This window comes from Scylla paramamosain, chromosome 41 (assembly GCF_035594125.1).
Source record: "Scylla paramamosain isolate STU-SP2022 chromosome 41, ASM3559412v1, whole genome shotgun sequence".
Taxonomy (NCBI): Eukaryota; Metazoa; Arthropoda; class Malacostraca; order Decapoda; family Portunidae; genus Scylla; species Scylla paramamosain.
Genome location: NC_087191.1, coordinates 12,314,732 through 12,331,456, shown reverse-complemented (window position 1 = coordinate 12,331,456; position 16,725 = coordinate 12,314,732). Strand labels below are relative to the sequence as shown.

At 50.1% G+C, this 16,725-nt stretch overlaps 3 protein-coding genes across 3 annotated transcripts; all 3 read right to left on the bottom strand.

Moving 5' to 3' along the window:
- Positions 1–469: 469 nt before the first annotated feature.
- LOC135093041 (carboxypeptidase B-like) lies at positions 470–4,755 on the bottom strand. Its single transcript, XM_063991911.1, has 9 exons — positions 4,397–4,755; positions 4,008–4,114; positions 3,405–3,592; positions 2,608–2,755; positions 2,292–2,449; positions 2,084–2,177; positions 1,778–1,980; positions 1,465–1,549; positions 470–1,122 (listed from the first exon to the last, which is right to left on the bottom strand). The coding sequence occupies exons 1-9, from the start codon at positions 4,582–4,584 to the stop codon at positions 929–931; spliced, it is 1,365 nt and encodes a 454-aa protein (XP_063847981.1). The 5' UTR covers positions 4,585–4,755; the 3' UTR covers positions 470–928.
- A 135-nt stretch (positions 4,756–4,890) lies between these two features.
- On the bottom strand, positions 4,891–9,927 carry LOC135093035 (carboxypeptidase B-like). Its single transcript, XM_063991902.1, has 9 exons — positions 8,989–9,927; positions 8,389–8,495; positions 7,968–8,155; positions 7,693–7,840; positions 7,377–7,534; positions 7,177–7,264; positions 6,395–6,594; positions 5,954–6,038; positions 4,891–5,369 (listed from the first exon to the last, which is right to left on the bottom strand). The coding sequence occupies exons 1-9, from the start codon at positions 9,090–9,092 to the stop codon at positions 5,173–5,175; spliced, it is 1,275 nt and encodes a 424-aa protein (XP_063847972.1). The 5' UTR covers positions 9,093–9,927; the 3' UTR covers positions 4,891–5,172.
- A 103-nt stretch (positions 9,928–10,030) lies between these two features.
- On the bottom strand, positions 10,031–15,733 carry LOC135093036 (carboxypeptidase B-like). The gene is made up of 8 exons (XM_063991903.1): positions 15,577–15,733; positions 14,355–14,461; positions 13,984–14,171; positions 13,170–13,475; positions 12,490–12,583; positions 12,101–12,303; positions 11,689–11,773; positions 10,031–10,947 (listed from the first exon to the last, which is right to left on the bottom strand). Exons 1-8 carry the CDS (start codon positions 15,648–15,650, stop codon positions 10,754–10,756), a joined length of 1,251 nt encoding a protein of 416 aa, XP_063847973.1. The 5' UTR covers positions 15,651–15,733; the 3' UTR covers positions 10,031–10,753.
- Between the last annotated feature and the right edge of the window lie 992 nt (positions 15,734–16,725).

Below are 16,725 nucleotides of genomic sequence, written 5' to 3'. Positions count from 1 at the left end.
AGTTAAAAGGAGTGGAATTCTCTCTCTCTCTCTCTCTCTCTCTCTCTCTCTCTCTCTCTCTCTCTCTCTCTTAGGTATCTGTAGTGGTGGTGGTTGGATTAGGAGTTAAAAGTAGTGAAGTAGTGGAATCTCTCTCTCTCTCTCTCTCTCTCTCTCTCTCTCTCTCTCTCTCTCTCTCTCTCTCTCTCTCTCTCTCTCCTATGTATCTGTCGTAAGTTGGAGATGAAGGGTAAATATTTAATGCATGACTGAAATAACGCTGTAACACAACCTAAGCTGCTTTCTTGAATACATTACTTTTTACACACACACACACACACACACACAGTTAAACCCATAAACTCAGGATCTCTCTGCCTGCTTCTGTATTTCCCCTATCATTTCACTTCATGTTGCAAGAGGGAGAATTCAAGACGTCAAGTTTTGGATAACTTTTTTTTTTTATACTATTTAGAGAAACGCATTCAAGCCCATTTTATTTATTTATTTATATATTTATTTCCTTTGTTGCCCTGGACCAGAGCCCATCTTATGTAAATAATTAAATATATGTGCCATCCGGGACGTGGCCAACGTTAAGAAAGCCTTGTTATTGTAGCGAACTTTTGAAGCGTAAATATAAGGATAACCAGCTTACAGTTGACGGCACGCCTGTTGTGGCCTGCCTGGATACCAACCGCTAATGTTTGTGATGCGCAGTGCTGGGGTGTGTTCATGGTGAGAGATGGGGGAATGGGGAACTGTTAGTCTCGCTATCGTTTAAAGTAAAAGGGAACATTTGAGAATTGATAGGTAAACTCTGGGTAATAGTACTTATTGTTTGTTTTCGTTGGATAAAATGACTTTCAGATGTTCGTTTGTGTATTATCTCATCCTCCACCAGTATAGACTAGCCTCCCCAATCGGTGTGGCGCTGCAGTCATCTCGCTTAGTCACTGTAAGTTTTCTTCACGAAGTTTGCAATCACCTTGAGCGCCGCGAACGTCTCCTGGCCGCTGGGGATGATGAGGCTGGGCGGCAGCGTGAAGTAGTGCGTGCCCAGGTCCCGCAGCTCCACCGTGTAGCAGTACTTGATGCCCGCCACGCCCTTCGCCCAGTCATCCGACCCGCCAGAAGCTGCGTCTGCGTGACAGAAAACGCGGCTGTATTCTGAAACTTTTGAGCCCATATTCTGGAACATTCTTCTCTCATTACAGCTCTATTACAACTATATTGAGGCTACAAATGGAGAAATCTTGTTAAATTACCACTTAGAATCATAACACACTTGAAGGCTGAAACTGAGGACGCAGATCACGCTATCGACACACCAAACAGGCGCTACAGTGGCCGTTACTGAGGGTGTTTTCATGATCCTAGCGCTAATTTAACAAAAATTCTGTATCATGCATTGGGGGGACCGTGTCATCATCTCTGCGACCTTGAAAGACCCAGAGCAAAGAAAAATTAAGTTAGTGCACGTACAGATGGTGCGGGTGCTGGAGCCGACCTGATAGCGGGTGCCGTGGACTGCCTTCAGGGCGCCGACTGCATCCCGGGCTAGTCTGTCCTGAAGGAGAGGCGGGGATTACCATACAGGCCTGAGGGTGTGGGAGGCGGAGAGAAGCGACTGGATGAACAGGAAGGCTGATACAGGAAGATGGAGGAACGCGGATGTGGTAAATGCTGAAGAGAGAGAGAGAGAGAGAGAGAGAGAGAGAGAGAGAGAGAGAGAGAGAGAGAGAGAGGGAGATGATGATGACGATGATGGCGGGGACAACGGTCAAACAGAGCTCACCAGGTCCTGCCAGTCCTCAGGCAGCGCCGCGGTGTAGCCCCAGGGGTACATCCACTTCTGGCCGTAGGAGTGGAAGGTAAGGTACACCTTGGTGGTGTTGCGCAGCCTGGTGAGCTGGTCCCGCACCACCTGCATCTCTACCTCAGAGAAGGGCGCGGACCCGCCGTAGTTGTCCACGCAGGAGTCGTTGCTGGTACCGGCCTCTGGTGGGGGAGATGGGCGCGCGTTAGAAAAAAAAGAAGCGTCCTAGAAGGAACACTGATGAATGTGGGACGCCCTTGTTGCCGTGTGGCACGCAGGACTCACCCATCCAGTGGAAGTCCCAGTTCCTGTTGGCGTCGGCGCCGCTGCAGCCTCCCGGCGAGGCGGGCTCCGAGCGAGTCTTGCGCCACAAACGGTCCTGTGGGCGGGAGGATAGGGGTGAGCGGCAGCAGGGTGGCCGTGCAGGGAAGGTTGTGCTGGATGACAGGCTGTGTGTGGGTCAGGGGTGTTGAGTAGCGGCAGCCACACTTACATCGGTGAAGGAGTAGTCGTACCCGTCGGGGTTGATGACCGGCATGAAGTAGAAGTTGACGCTGGACAGCAGGTCGTCGTGGGCGCTGCTGTTGGTGACGAGTTGGTTCACCAGGAAGGTGACGGTGGCGGGCGAGATCCACTCCCGCGCGTGGATTCCTGCCGAGGGGCGTGGGAGGTGAAGTAACGTGAGGGAGAGGTCACCAGAACAACACAAAGCGACGCAACACAGCGTAACCACAACACACGCGTGCAGGACGACAGGCCCCGTGTGCCGCAGCAACACCCGCACATTCCTGCCGCGCGGCATGTCTTACCTCCGTCAATGAAGATGCCCGGCTTGTCAGCGCCGCCCTTGCCCACCGTCAGCAGGTTCATGGGACGGCCCTCGTAAGACTTGCCCACCGTCTCCAGCGTGCACAGGTCCGGGTGGTCTGAGGCCAGCTGGGCCATCCACCGGTTGATCTGCGGGCAGGGAAGGGAGGAGGCGTGACATGTAAACCCGTCCAGCCTGGTGGGTTGCCTGGACACCTGTAGGAGGGTGTTTCTCAGGAGGGGGTGACGAGGGAGGGAGTCTTGAGTGTTGTCCCAAGAGCAGGGAGGATGGCATGGTCATCCTGCCTTTCCCTCGAGGCAAGAGGTTTAGCTTTGGTGGCGCTGGTTGGATAACTCAATAATAGTTCAAGTTTTGCTTTGGCATCGCGTGTTGGTTTTATTAGTGTTCGTGGTATAAATGTTACAGCCTTTATTAGCCAACCTTTGTTTACATTTTGATCACTGAGGACACGGACGTGGCCTCATTAGGCCACGCCGCGCCGTGCCGCGCTGAGTATGTTGACACAGGTGTGTCTGGTGGTGCAATGATTTATTAATGTTGCCAAGGATGAGGTGTGTCCTTCCCCAGCACTGCGAGGCTTGGCCCTCCGCAGGACTCGAGGTGTGTGTTGCGGGAGAGACAGGAGGTGAGCGGTGGTGTTGAGGTTTGCTGTGACATTCTCTTGTAGTCTAATACCCACCGGGATAATCTTGTGAGGGAGGCTAGTGGTGGTCAGTGCCGGCGAGCTGGGAGTCCCATCAGGCTGGCGAGGCGGGCGGCTTGCCCCGCGCCACTCACCGTGTAGGAGTCGTGGTAGTCCTCCCAGTCCAGCGAGCGAGCGCCTCGTGAGTACACGCCGCTGTTCTGCCGCATCACCATCTGGGCCACGTCGTCCACCTTCACCTGCGGCTTCAGGCCAGACCGCTCCAGGGCAGCGGTCAGCTCCTGCACTTGTGAGGCGGTGGCCATGATGTCCACCGACATGCCTGGTGGAGTGAAGAGGCGGTGAGTGTTTGTGACCCTGACAGATCTAAGCAGCACCCACAGCACACATGTGAACCTGGAGATTTACGAGTATGTGAGGCCTCGACTCCACGCGTGTCAGCGAAGAGAGCCGCTTGGCGCCACGGGCCCCTTGGTGTTGGCAGTGATTCGTGTTCTTCAGCGTCTCGGCACATGATGTTGACAACTTTTAACGTCTGTAGTGGAAATTACTGTGGCTTTCAAGTGTGTTTTTATAACTGGTGATAGTTTAGGAAAGGGTTCTGCATCGTCATTCTGAGAAAACACCCATGAGGACACGACTCATCACCTCTGTAGCCCTTCAAAACTGTCCTCGCGAGACCTCGACGTCTTTAAGAATGCGGCTCTCGGTGAGTCAGCCAGCCACAGTGTACTCACCCATGTCACGCGGCTCCCTCCAGAAGTCGTACTGGCCAGCATCGAAGAGCTTGATCAATTCCTTCAGCTGTGCCTCCGTCTGCGGCACTACACTCAGCGTCTTGGCCCTGTGGAGAGGCGCGGCTTACAGAGATGGGCGTCAGGTGTGCTGTCATGGGGTGTCGGTGTGGGAAAATGAGTTTACAGGGGTGTTTGCGATGTTCCCAGGATCAGACAAGGTTTCTGTGTGAAAATTAAGCTTACAGGGGGTTTCTGGTGTTTGCAGGGGCGGGCAGGGTGTTCGTGAAAGAGAAAAGTTTATTAGAGCAAAGGCAGGATTCGGGAAAGGTAAGGGAAGAAAGGGTGGTCATGGGAGTGAGAGAGGAGACAGTTAGATCAGATCATCTCACCCACTCAGGTCCTGGCCGCGTGCCGGAGTGGCGAGCAGCACTGCGGCCAACACGAGCAGAGTATTCATGGTGCAGCGCGAAACCTGACTCACCACCTCACTGCCTCGCCGCGCCACGCACTGCCCTCGCCTCATGGTCTGTCCGTTACTGCGCAGCTCATTGACGTCACTCTGCGCGTCCGTTACCATGTGCAGCACTTCCACCCCCACCTCTCTCTCTCTCTCTCTCTCTTTCTCTCTCTCTCTCTGGATGTGCTTTCTTGCTACCTTAACGCGTCATCTGCAGTCTTTAAAAGCGCTACTCTCAAGTTTCCTGTGTCGTGATAGTTAGTGCACGGAAAAAAATGTAATATATCTAGTCAGCGCTCAAATAATTATATCTTCACTACTGTATATTAATGCATTTGTTCACTGACGCATCGTTGTGTAAGTTGCGATATTTATGTGTGAGCTTGTTCATCGGAAAATAATACATAAAATCAATGCATATACATGTTTTCACTACTGTTTGTTTATTAATTTGTTCATTCACATTGGTACCGTCATGCAAGTTTGGTCCATATTCTGAAACTCTTCCACGCCACATCTCCACTACTTTCAAAAGGCTGTAGTAGAAGTTGAAGATGTTTCTATGATTCTCCTAACAATTATACAAGATTTCTACATTATTAACAAGGGAAACATTCTTGAGAACCTGGCTAATCATCTCTGTGGCCTTGGAAGATAGCCGTTTCTGAACATTGTCTGTCCAAACTGCGACGGTCATCTGTCAGCTTGCTAGCGGCTCGTGTAGATGGTTCTGACGAAGTTCGCGACGACATTGAACGCCTGGAAGACCTCCTCGCCACACGGGATGATCTGGCTGGCGGGAAGCAGAAAGCCGTAGGTGCCCGTATCACGAAGTTCCAATATATAGGAGTATTTAATGCCTCCTATCCCCTTGGCCCAGTCTTGAGAGCTTCCCCCGACGGGATCTGCGTGAGGAAGGCGAGGGAACTGAGAGAACTGAGTGGAAGAGCTCCTAGACTTCTTCAACACTTCGACTGCTCATCTCGATTGCTTTTGACAGGCGCCCGGGGAAACTATAATGATCTTCCAAGATATTTTCATGGTTTTAGTGACAGTTTGGCAGTCGATGGAAAGCTGTGGTGGTCATTAAGGGTGTTTTCATGATTCTAGTGATAGTTTGACAGGCTGTAATGGAAGTTATTGTGATTTTCAAGAATGTTTTCATGATTCTAGGGATAGTTTGACAGGCTGTGTTATCGCGGCTTTCAAGTATTTCATGATTGTAATGATCGCTGAAGAAGCTGTGTTAGAAATCATTGGGGGTTTTCAAGGAGATTTTTCATGATTCTAGCGAGGGTTTAGCACAACGGAGAGTTATTGAGGTTGATAGGGGGAGTTTTCATAGTTATAGTGATAGTTCAACAGGCTGTAGTGGAGATGGGATGATGAAGTACCCAGGAATAGAATCCTTTAGCAGTGCATCCCACCTTTAGATAAATTTCTCATCGCTCCCATGACACTCCAAAGAGGCCACACCGCAGGCACTTACACAATATACGGGAAAGACTGCCGATCTGATAAGAGGTGCCGTGGACGCCAGTGAGGGCTGTAACTGCTTCCCTGGCGAGGTGGTCCTGGGAGAGAGACAAAGTGCTCAATGACAGGCATGGTAGAGAAGATGTGAGGGAGAGAAGCTGGGCATGCAAAAGAGAAGACGAGGAGGAGGAAAAGAAGATAGTACAAGGAAGGGTTTAAGGAAGATGGAAGAATAAGGAAGAGAAGACAAGAGAGAGGGAAAAAAGTCACTACAATGGTTTGGAGAAGGTAACAGAGGAATGGAGAGAAACGAGAGGAAGAGAAATCAGCACAGGAGAAGTAAGGAAAGCTTGGAGGACACAGAGGAGAAGAGAAGGGAGACAAAGAAACACTGGTGCAGGTTCTGGGAGGGCGGAAGACAGTGCAATTCAAAATATCAATAAGATCAGCTCACCATGTCCCGCCAGTCGTGAGGGAGGGAGGAAGTGAAGCCCCAGGGATACATCCACAACTGGGAGAAGGAATGCAGGCTGAGGTACACTTTGATGTCCGCGATGCTAGTGAGCTGGTCGCGCACCACCCTCATCTCCACCTCCGAGAAAGGCTCAGGGCCGGCGTAGATGTCTGAGCAGGGGTTGTCAGAAGCACCGATTTCTGTTTGGGGAAGGTAGGGATGCTGAGTGTCACCGCGACATGCACGCAGGCCAGGAGAAAGGCGAGAGTGAGGTGGTCTGGGCACATCAAGGGAGGACAGACCAGAAGGTGGGAATGTTCTCTGGGACCGATAAGGCTGGAAAAGGTCAGGAAGGAATACATCAGAGGCACAGCGTGTGTACGCCCGCGTGGTGTGGGTGTTCATGCAATGACAGCACAGTCAGAGCCGTGCAGAGTCCACTCAGTCCCCGGTGGTCACCCAAGGCCTCAGTGGTAGCACATCAGACTCGCCTTACCTTCAATGTCCTGCAAGGCTTCAGCCCCGGAGGCCACTTCCCCTGGCCAGTGTATGCCGCTTTCAGCTCAATTTCACAGTATTGCTATGATGCCACACATGGGGCAGGACATAAAAAATTCAGTTACGTATCCTGTAAACACTAAACACTATATTGTTTGTGAAATCTTTGTCCAGTAAGGATCAGGAACACCTTTGTAACGAGCATCAAGGCCCTCGCAGCTCTGTGCCCCTACACACACACACACACACACATGCAGATAACAGTTGTGGAGCACAGGACTCACCCATCCAGTGGAAGTCCCAGTTCCTGTTGGCGTCAACACCCTTGCATCTTTGCGATGTGTTGGAGCGAGTCTTGCGCCACAAGCGGTCCTGCGGGAGGAAAGATGGCGAGGATGAGCCGCAGTGGCGTGACGGTGGAGGGAGGGAAGGAGGCTGTTAAGGACAAGAACCAGGCAGCGGAAGGAGAGGCGGCCACACTTACATCGGTGAAGGAGTAGTCGTACCCGTCGGGGTTGATGACCGGCATGAAGTAGAAGTTGACGCTGGACAGCAGGTCGTCGTGGGCGCTGCTGTTGGTGACGAGTTGGTTCACCAGGAAGGTGACGGTGGCGGGCGAGATCCACTCCCGCGCGTGGATTCCTGCCGAGGGGCGTGGGAGGTGAAGTAACGTGAGGGAGAGGTCACCAGAACAACACAAAGCGACGCAACACAGCGTAACCACAACACACGCGTGCAGGACGACAGGCGCCGTGTGCCGCAGCAACACCCGCACATTCCTGCCGCGCGGCATGTCTTACCTCCGTCAATGAAGATGCCCGGCTTGTCAGCGCCGCCCTTGCCCACCGTCAGCAGGTTCATGGGGCGGCCCTCGTAAGACTTGCCCACCGTCTCCAGCGTGCACAGGTCCGGGTGGTCTGAGGCCAGCTGGGCCATCCACCGGTTGATCTGCGGGCAGAACAAGAAGTTCCAGTCTTTGACAGAGCTATCAAAGACAGCTCAGCTACTACATATCACACAGAGCGACGTGTGTACTGTTACATCTGTCGCGCCCAACGTGCTCGGCGCCGCTCACCGTGTCAGAGTCGTGGTAGGCCGTCCAGTCCATTGCCTGAGGGCTTCGCTTATATCGCTGAGTCCTCTGCTCCTCCACCACTCGGCTCACGTCGCTGATGTGCTCCTTCACCTCCATGCCGCGCTGCTCCAGGGAGGCCGCCAGCTGAGGCAGTTGGCGGGTGGTGGCCATGATGTCCACGGGTGACCCTGAGGAGGAGCCGCATGAGTTCAGCTTGATCTGAATGTGCTCCGCAGAGCAACCGCTTTTTGGCAGAGATGGTGAAGGTTACTGGGACTCCCAAATGTGACCCCAACAGTGCCAGTGTGACCCCAACAGTGTCAGTGTGGCCTCATCCGTGTCAGTGTAACTGCACCAGTGGCAGTGTGACCTGGACAGTGCCAGTGTGACCTCGCCAGTGGCAGTGCGGGCCGCTACTCACCCAGGGCGCGCGGCTCCTGCCAGAAGTCATGGCGGCCTTGCAGGAGCAGCTGGTGTAGGTGGTGGAGCTGGTCCAGGGTCTGCGGCACCACCCTCACCACCTTGGCTCTGTGGGGGAGGGGGACTGTGGTTACGGGGTGGTGAGAGCAGGGGTGGCAGGGGGTGAGAGCAGGGGTGACAGGTGCAGGTGTGAGGGGGACATAGCGAGGCAAGGGGTGATCTGAGGATTTTTTTACTGTATTTATTTATTTATTTATTTATTTTATTTATTTATTTATTTTTCTAATTATGTGAGAGGTGCTCTGGGGTGGGGCAACAAAAAAAGGAGTAAAACAAAAAAAAAAAAAGAAAAAAGGCCCACTGAGATGCCGGTCCATTGGATAAATGTCTTGAAACCTCCCTCTTGAAAGTGCAACTCACTGGATGGGAGAAATACAGAAGCAGGCAGGGAATTCCAGAGTTTACCAGATGAGATGAAAGACTGAAAATAGCGGTCAACCCTTGCAGCAGTGAGGTGGACAGAATAGGCGAGAGAGAGAAAGATGAAAGCCTTGTGTAGCGAGATGTGGGGAGTTGCAGGGGTGTCAAGGGCGCAGGTTACCCTTTGAGGCGTGGGTCAGTCGGGAAGGCAGCGGCGGCCAGCACCAGTAACGCCAACACGAGCAGAGCCTTCATGGTGGAGTGTGAAGCCTGACCCCCACTCATCCTTTTTATACATAATTCCCTGCAGGTCGATTTTTTCCTGTTGAGCGCAGTAGCATGCGTTTTCTGCTTTGCGTCAAAATGTTGCCCTCTTATTTATTTATTTTTTTAAGATACTTGCGGGAGCCAATGTTCATTTGAAGGAGCCCTCCCCCCCACCCCCTAGACTCATAACACTTATATATCTGAGGGAAGTCTTCAGGTGGCACAGGGGACATAACAAGGTTGACTTAAACGAAATCCTCATGGTCAGTAGTCAAGATTGTACAAGAAGTAATGGGTTCAAATTTGATAGATTTCCAAAAAAAGACATGAAGGAAATGGTTCTCAAACAGAGCGCTACATGAATGGAATAGACTCAGTAGTGAGGTTGTTGGTGCTGAGTCATGGTCAGTAGTCAAGATAGCACAAGAAGTAATGGTTTGATAGATTTCCAAAAAGAGACATGAAGGAAATGGTTCTCAAACAGAGCGCTACATGAATGGAATAGACTCAGTAGTGAGGTTGTTGGTGCTGAGGCAATGGGGAGCTATAAAAGAAGATAAGATAACTGTAAAAGAAGATTACGTAACTTGTATACGTATATGGATGGGATAAGTGTGAACAGGTGGAGGCGTTTCATACAGCGACTGCGACGTGTGGGATGCGTGACTTCCTGTAGCTTCCCACTCGTTACCGCTTTTATTTTCCTAGATTTCTTAAAACTCTTAAGGAAAAAAAAACTCATTGCATCATTTAATTCTTTTCCTGGGCTGTAACTTTTCAGCCGAATCAAGACAGGAAACGCGTCAAGGAAAGCGGTGACAGACACCCAGACGTGCACAGAGAGAGAGAGAGAGAGAGAGAGAGAGAGAGAGAGAGAGAGAGAGAGAGAGAGAGAGAGAGAGAGAGAGAGAGAGAGAGAGAGAGGGACTGAATCATGAGGAGAATGAACACTACAGTTATTTTTCTACTATATTGTATTTGTTGCTATAATATTGTGCATGATTTATTTTGTCATGCGTGTCACATCTCCACTACTGCGGGGAAATAGGCTGGATTTTCCTTCCCTCATGATCTATCTTATTTTTTTTTCTCCCTCTTCCATATTTCTTGTTACTTTCTTTCTTTCTTTCTTTCTTTCTTTCTTTCTTTTTCCTCTTCATGGGCAAGTTTTATCAGAATTACAGTGAGGTTGTTCGTTACTCGCTCAACTTGGTAACACTTCACGTCGTCTGTGTCCACTGGTTCCAATACTTTTTTTTCTCTTGCTCAAGCTTCCGTGTTTTTTGTAATTTTTCGTCGTCCTCTCTGTCGGTGAAGCAAGCAGGTTCTTCTCGCCATCTGATTTTCATTGGATTTAGGTCTTTATTTGCTGGATTTTTTTACGTTAACTTAATTTTTTTTTTATTTGTTTTTTTCTCACCTCTCACCTCTCCATATTCATCATTTTTCGTGGTCTTCTCCGTGTTGAGGCAAAAAGTTCTTGTCGCCGTCTGAATTTCAATGGCTTTTCTTTATTTGTTGGGTATTTCCGCTAATTTAGTTTTTTATATATATTTTTTCCATATATTTATTCATTTATTTTTCTCACCTCTCACTTTTCCATATCTATCATTTTTCGTGGTCTTCTCCTTGTAGAGGCAAAAAGTTCTCGCCGTCTGAATCTCGCTGCGTTTCGTTCATTACTTACTGTAGGTGTTCTTGACGAAGTTCGCAACGACCTTGAGCGCCTCGAAGGTCTCCTCACCGGACGGGATGATCTTGCTCGGAGGCAGCAGGAAGCCGTAATATCCCTGGTCCCGAAGCTCAACTGTGTAGGCGTACTTGACTCCGCCAACACCCTTAGCCCAGTCATCTGAGCCTCCAGCCGCCGCGTCTGTGAACAAAGAGGAGGATAGCACATTTACCGGAGAAGGACTGGCGCGCTCTTTCTTGATTCATGCCCTCTCGTCCTCGTCTCCCTTGAAGTATCTCGCCTCTGTCTGTGTTTAGAGGCTCAGTTACGTGGAGGTACGCGGGTTAACAGCGTGCGTGTGTGTTTGCGTTTTGTCCTGGTGGTGGTACTGTTCAGGTAGAGGGGAACCTACACGCTAGGTGGTAATCTAGACCCGGTGATCCTCCTTCCACTCAAACCAGTGTTCAGAAGCTCACCAGCGTGGGTTTAAAAAGAGTGTGTGTGTGTTTTCTGCACTCGAATAGCTTCCAGCAGAGCCTGTTCAACTATCACTAGAACCATGGAAGCACTCTTGAAAGCCAGAGTACCTTTCACCCTATCACTGCGAGGAGCGTCTCTTGCCAGTCTCTTACCACTGTAGAAATTGTTGGCATGAAGACACAGGAGAGAAAACAGGGAATAGAATATTAATTTAGTCCCTTTCTTTTGTTTACACTGCACAAACATCACAGAAAGGAGAGAAAAAGTGCCTGAAATAGTTATTGATGGTAAAGGAAACACTTGTCTAGCAGTGAAGTGGTTAAACAGTGCCAGTTAAAGAGTGACAACACCATTGAAACCCACAATAACTTCCACTGGGTCCTGTTCAAAGAAGATAAAATGGCGAAGCTTTTGATACAGTTCACGAATAAAGAGAAAGGTGAAAAAAAAAGAAAGACTTACAAATGGTGTTGGTGGATGAGCCAATTTCGTACTGGGTGCCGTGGACAGCAGTGAGGGCGCTGACTGCATCCTGGGCGAGGTTATCCTGCAGGAGACAGATAGAATGACACAGCTGGAGGGTGAAGGAAAGTGAGAGAAGTGGTGAAGCTGGAAGGAAAGGAGAGATGATGTAAGAGTATGAAGGAATGGATAAGAGATGAGGCTGAGGGTAGTGACAAAAAAGGTGATGGTTCTTCCATGACAAAAAGGTCGCTGGTTCTTTACTGGCTGTGGTCAGTCACCTCCTGTACTGTGAGTGTTGTCCTGCAGAATTCTAATGAAAATATACAAAACCCTTTCATTAAACTGCCAAGAAAAGGTCACAACAAAATAAGAAGCACAGAAAAGTTAACAAGACCAGAAATTCGCTCACCAGGTCCTTCCAGTCGTCAGGAAGGGCCGAGGTGTAGCCCCAGGGGTACATCCACAGCTGTGAGTATGAGTGGAAGGTGAGATAAACCTTGATCTTGCTGCCCAACCTGATGATCTCGTCCCTCACCACCCTCATCTCCACCTCAGAGAAAGGCCCAGACCCAGCGTAGGTCTCGGAGCAGGGGTTGCTGGAGGCGCCGATCTCTGTTGGGTGAAGGATCGAGGGGTATAGAACACACAGGTGTCTTTAAAGTGATACTGAGGTGTAGCTGTCTCAAGAAGTACTGGCGCCACAAAGTCCAGGGGATCTTCAGGACCAGTGACTTTGAACACACACACACACACACACACACACACACGTGCGGGACAGTAATCGCCCAAGGAGCCTACCATTCCAGTGGAAGTCCCAGTTCCTGTTAGGGTCAGCTCCCTTGCAGCCGAAGGGTGAGTCGGTGTGTGAGCGAGTCTTGCGCCACATGCGGTCCTGTGGGAGGGAACGTGAAGGGTGAACACCGCCAGTACTACAGACATTTGCTGAAAACATTTAACAGCAAGCCGACGAGAACATTACGTGGGTGTTGAAGGCTTACGGTGTACATTGATATCTGAGGAGTTTACCAGTGAGCCACCGGGGCCTGCAGCAGCCAGGGTGTGGCGAGGAAGTGTTGTGAAGTGATTTGAGGGGCTTTGGGGAAGCGGTCTGAGGCGTGGTGGGAGGTGGTGGGGGGGTATGAAGGGAAGCGAGAGGTTACAACGGTTTTGGAAAGGAACATGACAAAAAAAAAAAAAAAAAACTCTAGGATTGGTTGGAGAGACAAGGAGTTGAAGGTTAGGGAGGGACTGTGAGAGACTGCTGGTGTTTTCCAAGTCAGGAAGATGTTAGGAATGTTGTACGGTCTTCCGGGGATACTGAAGAGGCTGTAGAGGCTTGGAAAATGAATGAGGTTTTGAGGAGAGGGAAAGAAGAGTGACGGAAGAGGAAGGCTTTAGAGGAAGGGAAGGGAGTGACTGGTGGTGGTGGGTGTGGAAGAGGCCTTGTGTGTGTGGAGGCTGTTGGCTGAGACACTCACATCGGTGAAGGTGTAGGAGTAGCCGTCAGGGTTGATGGAGGGCATGACGTAGAAGTTGACGTTGGACAGCAGGTCGTCGTATGTGTTGCTGTTGGTGACCAGTTCGTTCACCATGTACGTGACCGTGGCGGGCGAGATCCACTCACGCGCGTGGATGCCTCCGTCAATGAAGATGCCTGGCTTGTCAGCGCCGCCCTTGCCCAACGTCAGCAGTTTCATGGCGCGGCCCTCGTAAGACTTGCCCACCTCCTCCAGCGTGCACAGGTCCGGGTGGTCTGAGGCCAGCTGGGCCATCCACGCGTTGATCTGCGGACAGGGGAGGCAGGGATGAGGAGTGAAAGAGGGAGGAGAGCTGCAGCAGCCAGCCAACAAGAGGTTCACTGAAGGGAGACGGATGACTGTGACACTTCGAACGTACAGGCCGCAGCGAGCACCGCGTGTAGCAGTGCCGCAGACAGTGTGTGGGGAACAAACTGTAATGCCCTGCTCATAGAAACCCTGTACTTCTTACAAAGCATGGAAGGCGTGGCTCGAGAACACACTAACACGGTGGACGCCTGCTGCTGGGGACTGCGGGCGGGGCAGACCATTTCGCCGCTCCTCATGAACACAAAGACAACTGACCACGCTGCATTGAGTGGTGCTGACTTCATTGCTAAAGTCAACTTCATTATTGTGAAGTGGAAATTGTTTTGTCTGTGTTCAGGTGACACAGACGGTGGGACGGCGCTGAGTGACCCAGAACTCATCAAGTCTGGGGAAAGGCGGCGTGGTGGGCGAGGTGGGCGAGGTGGGCGTGGTGGGCGTCACTCACCGTGTCATAGTCGTGGTAGTCTGTCCAATCCATGGCGCGGCTGTCACGCTGGAGTCGCTCAGCGGCCTGCTGGTCAATGAGGCGCCCCACGTCTTGGATCATCACGGTCGCCTTCAGGCCATGGCTTTTCAGTGAGGACGCCAGCTCCGGCAGGTCGCGGATGGTGGTCATGATGTCCACCGGCGTGTCTGAGGGAGGAAAGGGGGGCGTGAGTGTGGCGGTGGTGGCGGTTGAACAATGACAAGTCCTTCCCTCATAACTACAAATCAAATAATTCAGGTTCCCTCACAAAATTAAAACAAACAAACCTGAAGAACGTCAAAAAATAATTAAAAAGAAAAATAGAAAACCAAGTGCGGGCCGCTACCCACCCAGGGCGCGCGGCTCCTGCCAGAAGTCATAGCGGCCTTGCAGGAGCAGCTGGTGCAGGTGGTGGAGCTGATCCAGGGTCTGCGGCACCACCCTCACCACCTTGGCCCTGGGGGAGGAGACTGGGGTTACGGGGGGAGCCTGTAGGTGTGGTGAGGGGGGCAGGTGGAGGTGTGAGGGGGGTAGAGGAAAACTAGGGACCATCTGAGGGCGAAAATTAGCAGTCGTATGTTTTTTTTTTTTGTTTTTTTTTCTATCTTTTGTGTGTGTGCGCGTGTGTGTGTGTGTGTGTTTCAAGGATTAGAAGAAAGTTTTGGAAGGTTCTATGGGGTTCAGGGAGGTATGCTCTATGGGGTTTGAGGGAGCGGTCTGAGGCGTGGTGGGGGGTGGAGGTGGGGGGTATGAAGGGAAGCGAGAGGTTACAACGGTCATGGAAAGGAACATGACAAAAAAACAAAACAAAAAAACAAAAAACAAAAAAACTCTAGGATTGGTTGGAGAGACAAGAGGTTAAAGATCAGGGAGGGGCTGTGAGACCCTGCTGGTGTTTTCCAAGAGGTTAGGAAGGTTGTACGGTCTTCCGGGGACACTTAAAGAGATTGTAGAGGTTTGGAAAGTGAATGAGGCTTTGAGAAGAGGGAAAGAACAGTGACGGAAGAGGAAGACTGGAAATAAATCAAACCAAACTGGAGAAAGAGAGGTCCTTGGATGGTTAGAAGGGCTGGGGGGTGTCTGGGGAGGTCCTCGGATGGTCTGAGTGGCTGGGGTGTGTCTGGGGAGGTCCTCGGATGGTTTGAGTGGCTGGGAAGGTGTCTGGGGAGATCCTTGGATGGTCTGAGGGGCTGGAAAGGTGTCTGGGGAGGTCCTCGGATTGTCTGAGTGACTGGGAAGGTGTCCGGGGAGGTCCTTTGATGGTCTGAGGGGCTGGGAAGGTGTCTGGGGAGGTCCTCGGATGGTCTGTGGGGCTGGAAAGGTGTCTGGGGAAGTCCTTGGATGGTTACAAGGGTTGGGGACGCATGAGAGAGGAACAGGAGGCTTAAGAAAGGCTCTGCGTGGAGTTACGGAGATGGGGAGTGTCTGGGAGAAGCCCTTGAATAGATAGAGGGGCTGAGGAAAGATTTAGGGAAGGTCTTGGATGGTTAGAGGAGCTGGGAGGTGTTAGGAGAGGTTTTCAGGGACGCATAGCAGAGGAACGGAACGCAAAGTCTGAACGCCGCAGCTTACTGTCTGAGGCTTGGTTTCGTCGGGGTGGCAAGGGCTGCCAACACAACACACGCCAGCACAAGCAGGGCCTTCATGATGGAATATGCAAGGGGGTTGGCGTTTCTTCGCTTTATACCTCTCTTTCCCGGTCAGTTGCGCTCTAGACGTGTTTTCCGTTCCCACAGGTCTTCCCTCATCAGCAAAGTGGCGGCGCATGGCAGGGCAGGAGGGTGAGAAGCGACAGCGTGGTGCCAAGGCTGCGCGGTGGTGGTGGTGGTGGTAGTGGTGGTAATTTGAAAGCGTCGCCTCGGATTTTTTGAAGGTTGTGTTGATCGTTTTTTGTGGTTTTCTTGTGTTTTTTTTTCTTTTTTCTTTTCTTTTTTCTTTCTTTTTTTTTTTGTGATAGTGATGCAAGAGTGTCCCTTATGTCACTGTAATCCTGAAGGCACCCTTGAAAGTTTCCACGGCAACGAAAACGGTAGAATGAAGATGATGATGATGATGATGATGTAAAGATAAAAAAAAAAAAAAGAGGGGTGACTAAAACATTGATACGGTTAGGTACATTAAATACACCACTGTAACCTTCACCATCACCATTACTAGCATCTTAAACACACACACTGGTAATTCTCACGCCTACTCATTTATCGATTTGTTTATTGTTTATTTATTTATTTATTTGTTTATTATTATTATTGTTATTATTATTATTATTATCATTATTATTATTATTATTATTATTATTATTGTTATTTCTGGGTTTCTCGTTTTCTTTCTATTTATATTTTCTTTCTTTTTCTCTGATCGTTTTTTTTCTTCTTTTCCGTTTTTTTTCTTTTGCTTTGGTTCTTATTCTCCTTGTATCATTCTCTCTCTCTCTCTCTCTCTCTCTCTCTCTCTCTCTCTCTCTCTCTCTCTCTCTCTCTCTCTCTCTCTCTCTCTCTCTCCCTGTATTCACCTACTTCAGTTATTTATCGTGCATTATTATTATTATTATTATTATTATTATTATTATTGTTATTGTTATAGTTGTTGTTGTTGTTACTACTACTACTACTACTACTACTACCACCATTATGAAGTGACGCCAGTGAGAGTGGAAGCACAATGGAAATAATAATGATAATAATAATAATAATAATAATAATAATAATAATAATAATAATA

Coding starts and splice junctions, on each gene's coding strand:
- LOC135093041 (XM_063991911.1), bottom strand. CDS start 4,584: ATGGTAACGGACGCGCAGAGTGACGTCAATGAGCTGCGCAGTAACGGA. Junction 2,450..2,607: donor GGGCATCTTCATTGACGGAG/GTAAGACATGCC, acceptor GCCCCTCGGCAG/GAATCCACGCGCGGGAGTGG. Junction 2,178..2,291: donor ACGACTACTCCTTCACCGAT/GTAAGTGTGGCT, acceptor TCCCGCCCACAG/GACCGTTTGTGGCGCAAGAC.
- LOC135093035 (XM_063991902.1), bottom strand. CDS start 9,092: ATGAGTGGGGGTCAGGCTTCACACTCCACCATGAAGGCTCTGCTCGTG. Junction 8,156..8,388: donor GCAGGAGCCGCGCGCCCTGG/GTGAGTAGCGGC, acceptor GCTCCTCCTCAG/GGTCACCCGTGGACATCATG. Junction 5,370..5,953: donor CAGTCTTTCCCGTATATTGT/GTAAGTGCCTGC, acceptor TTCCTCACGCAG/ATCCCGTCGGGGGAAGCTCT.
- LOC135093036 (XM_063991903.1), bottom strand. CDS start 15,650: ATGAAGGCCCTGCTTGTGCTGGCGTGTGTTGTGTTGGCAGCCCTTGCC. Junction 14,462..15,576: donor ACGAAACCAAGCCTCAGACA/GTAAGCTGCGGC, acceptor CTCCTCCCCCAG/GGCCAAGGTGGTGAGGGTGG. Junction 10,948..11,688: donor CTCATCCACCAACACCATTT/GTAAGTCTTTCT, acceptor CTTTGTTCACAG/ACGCGGCGGCTGGAGGCTCA.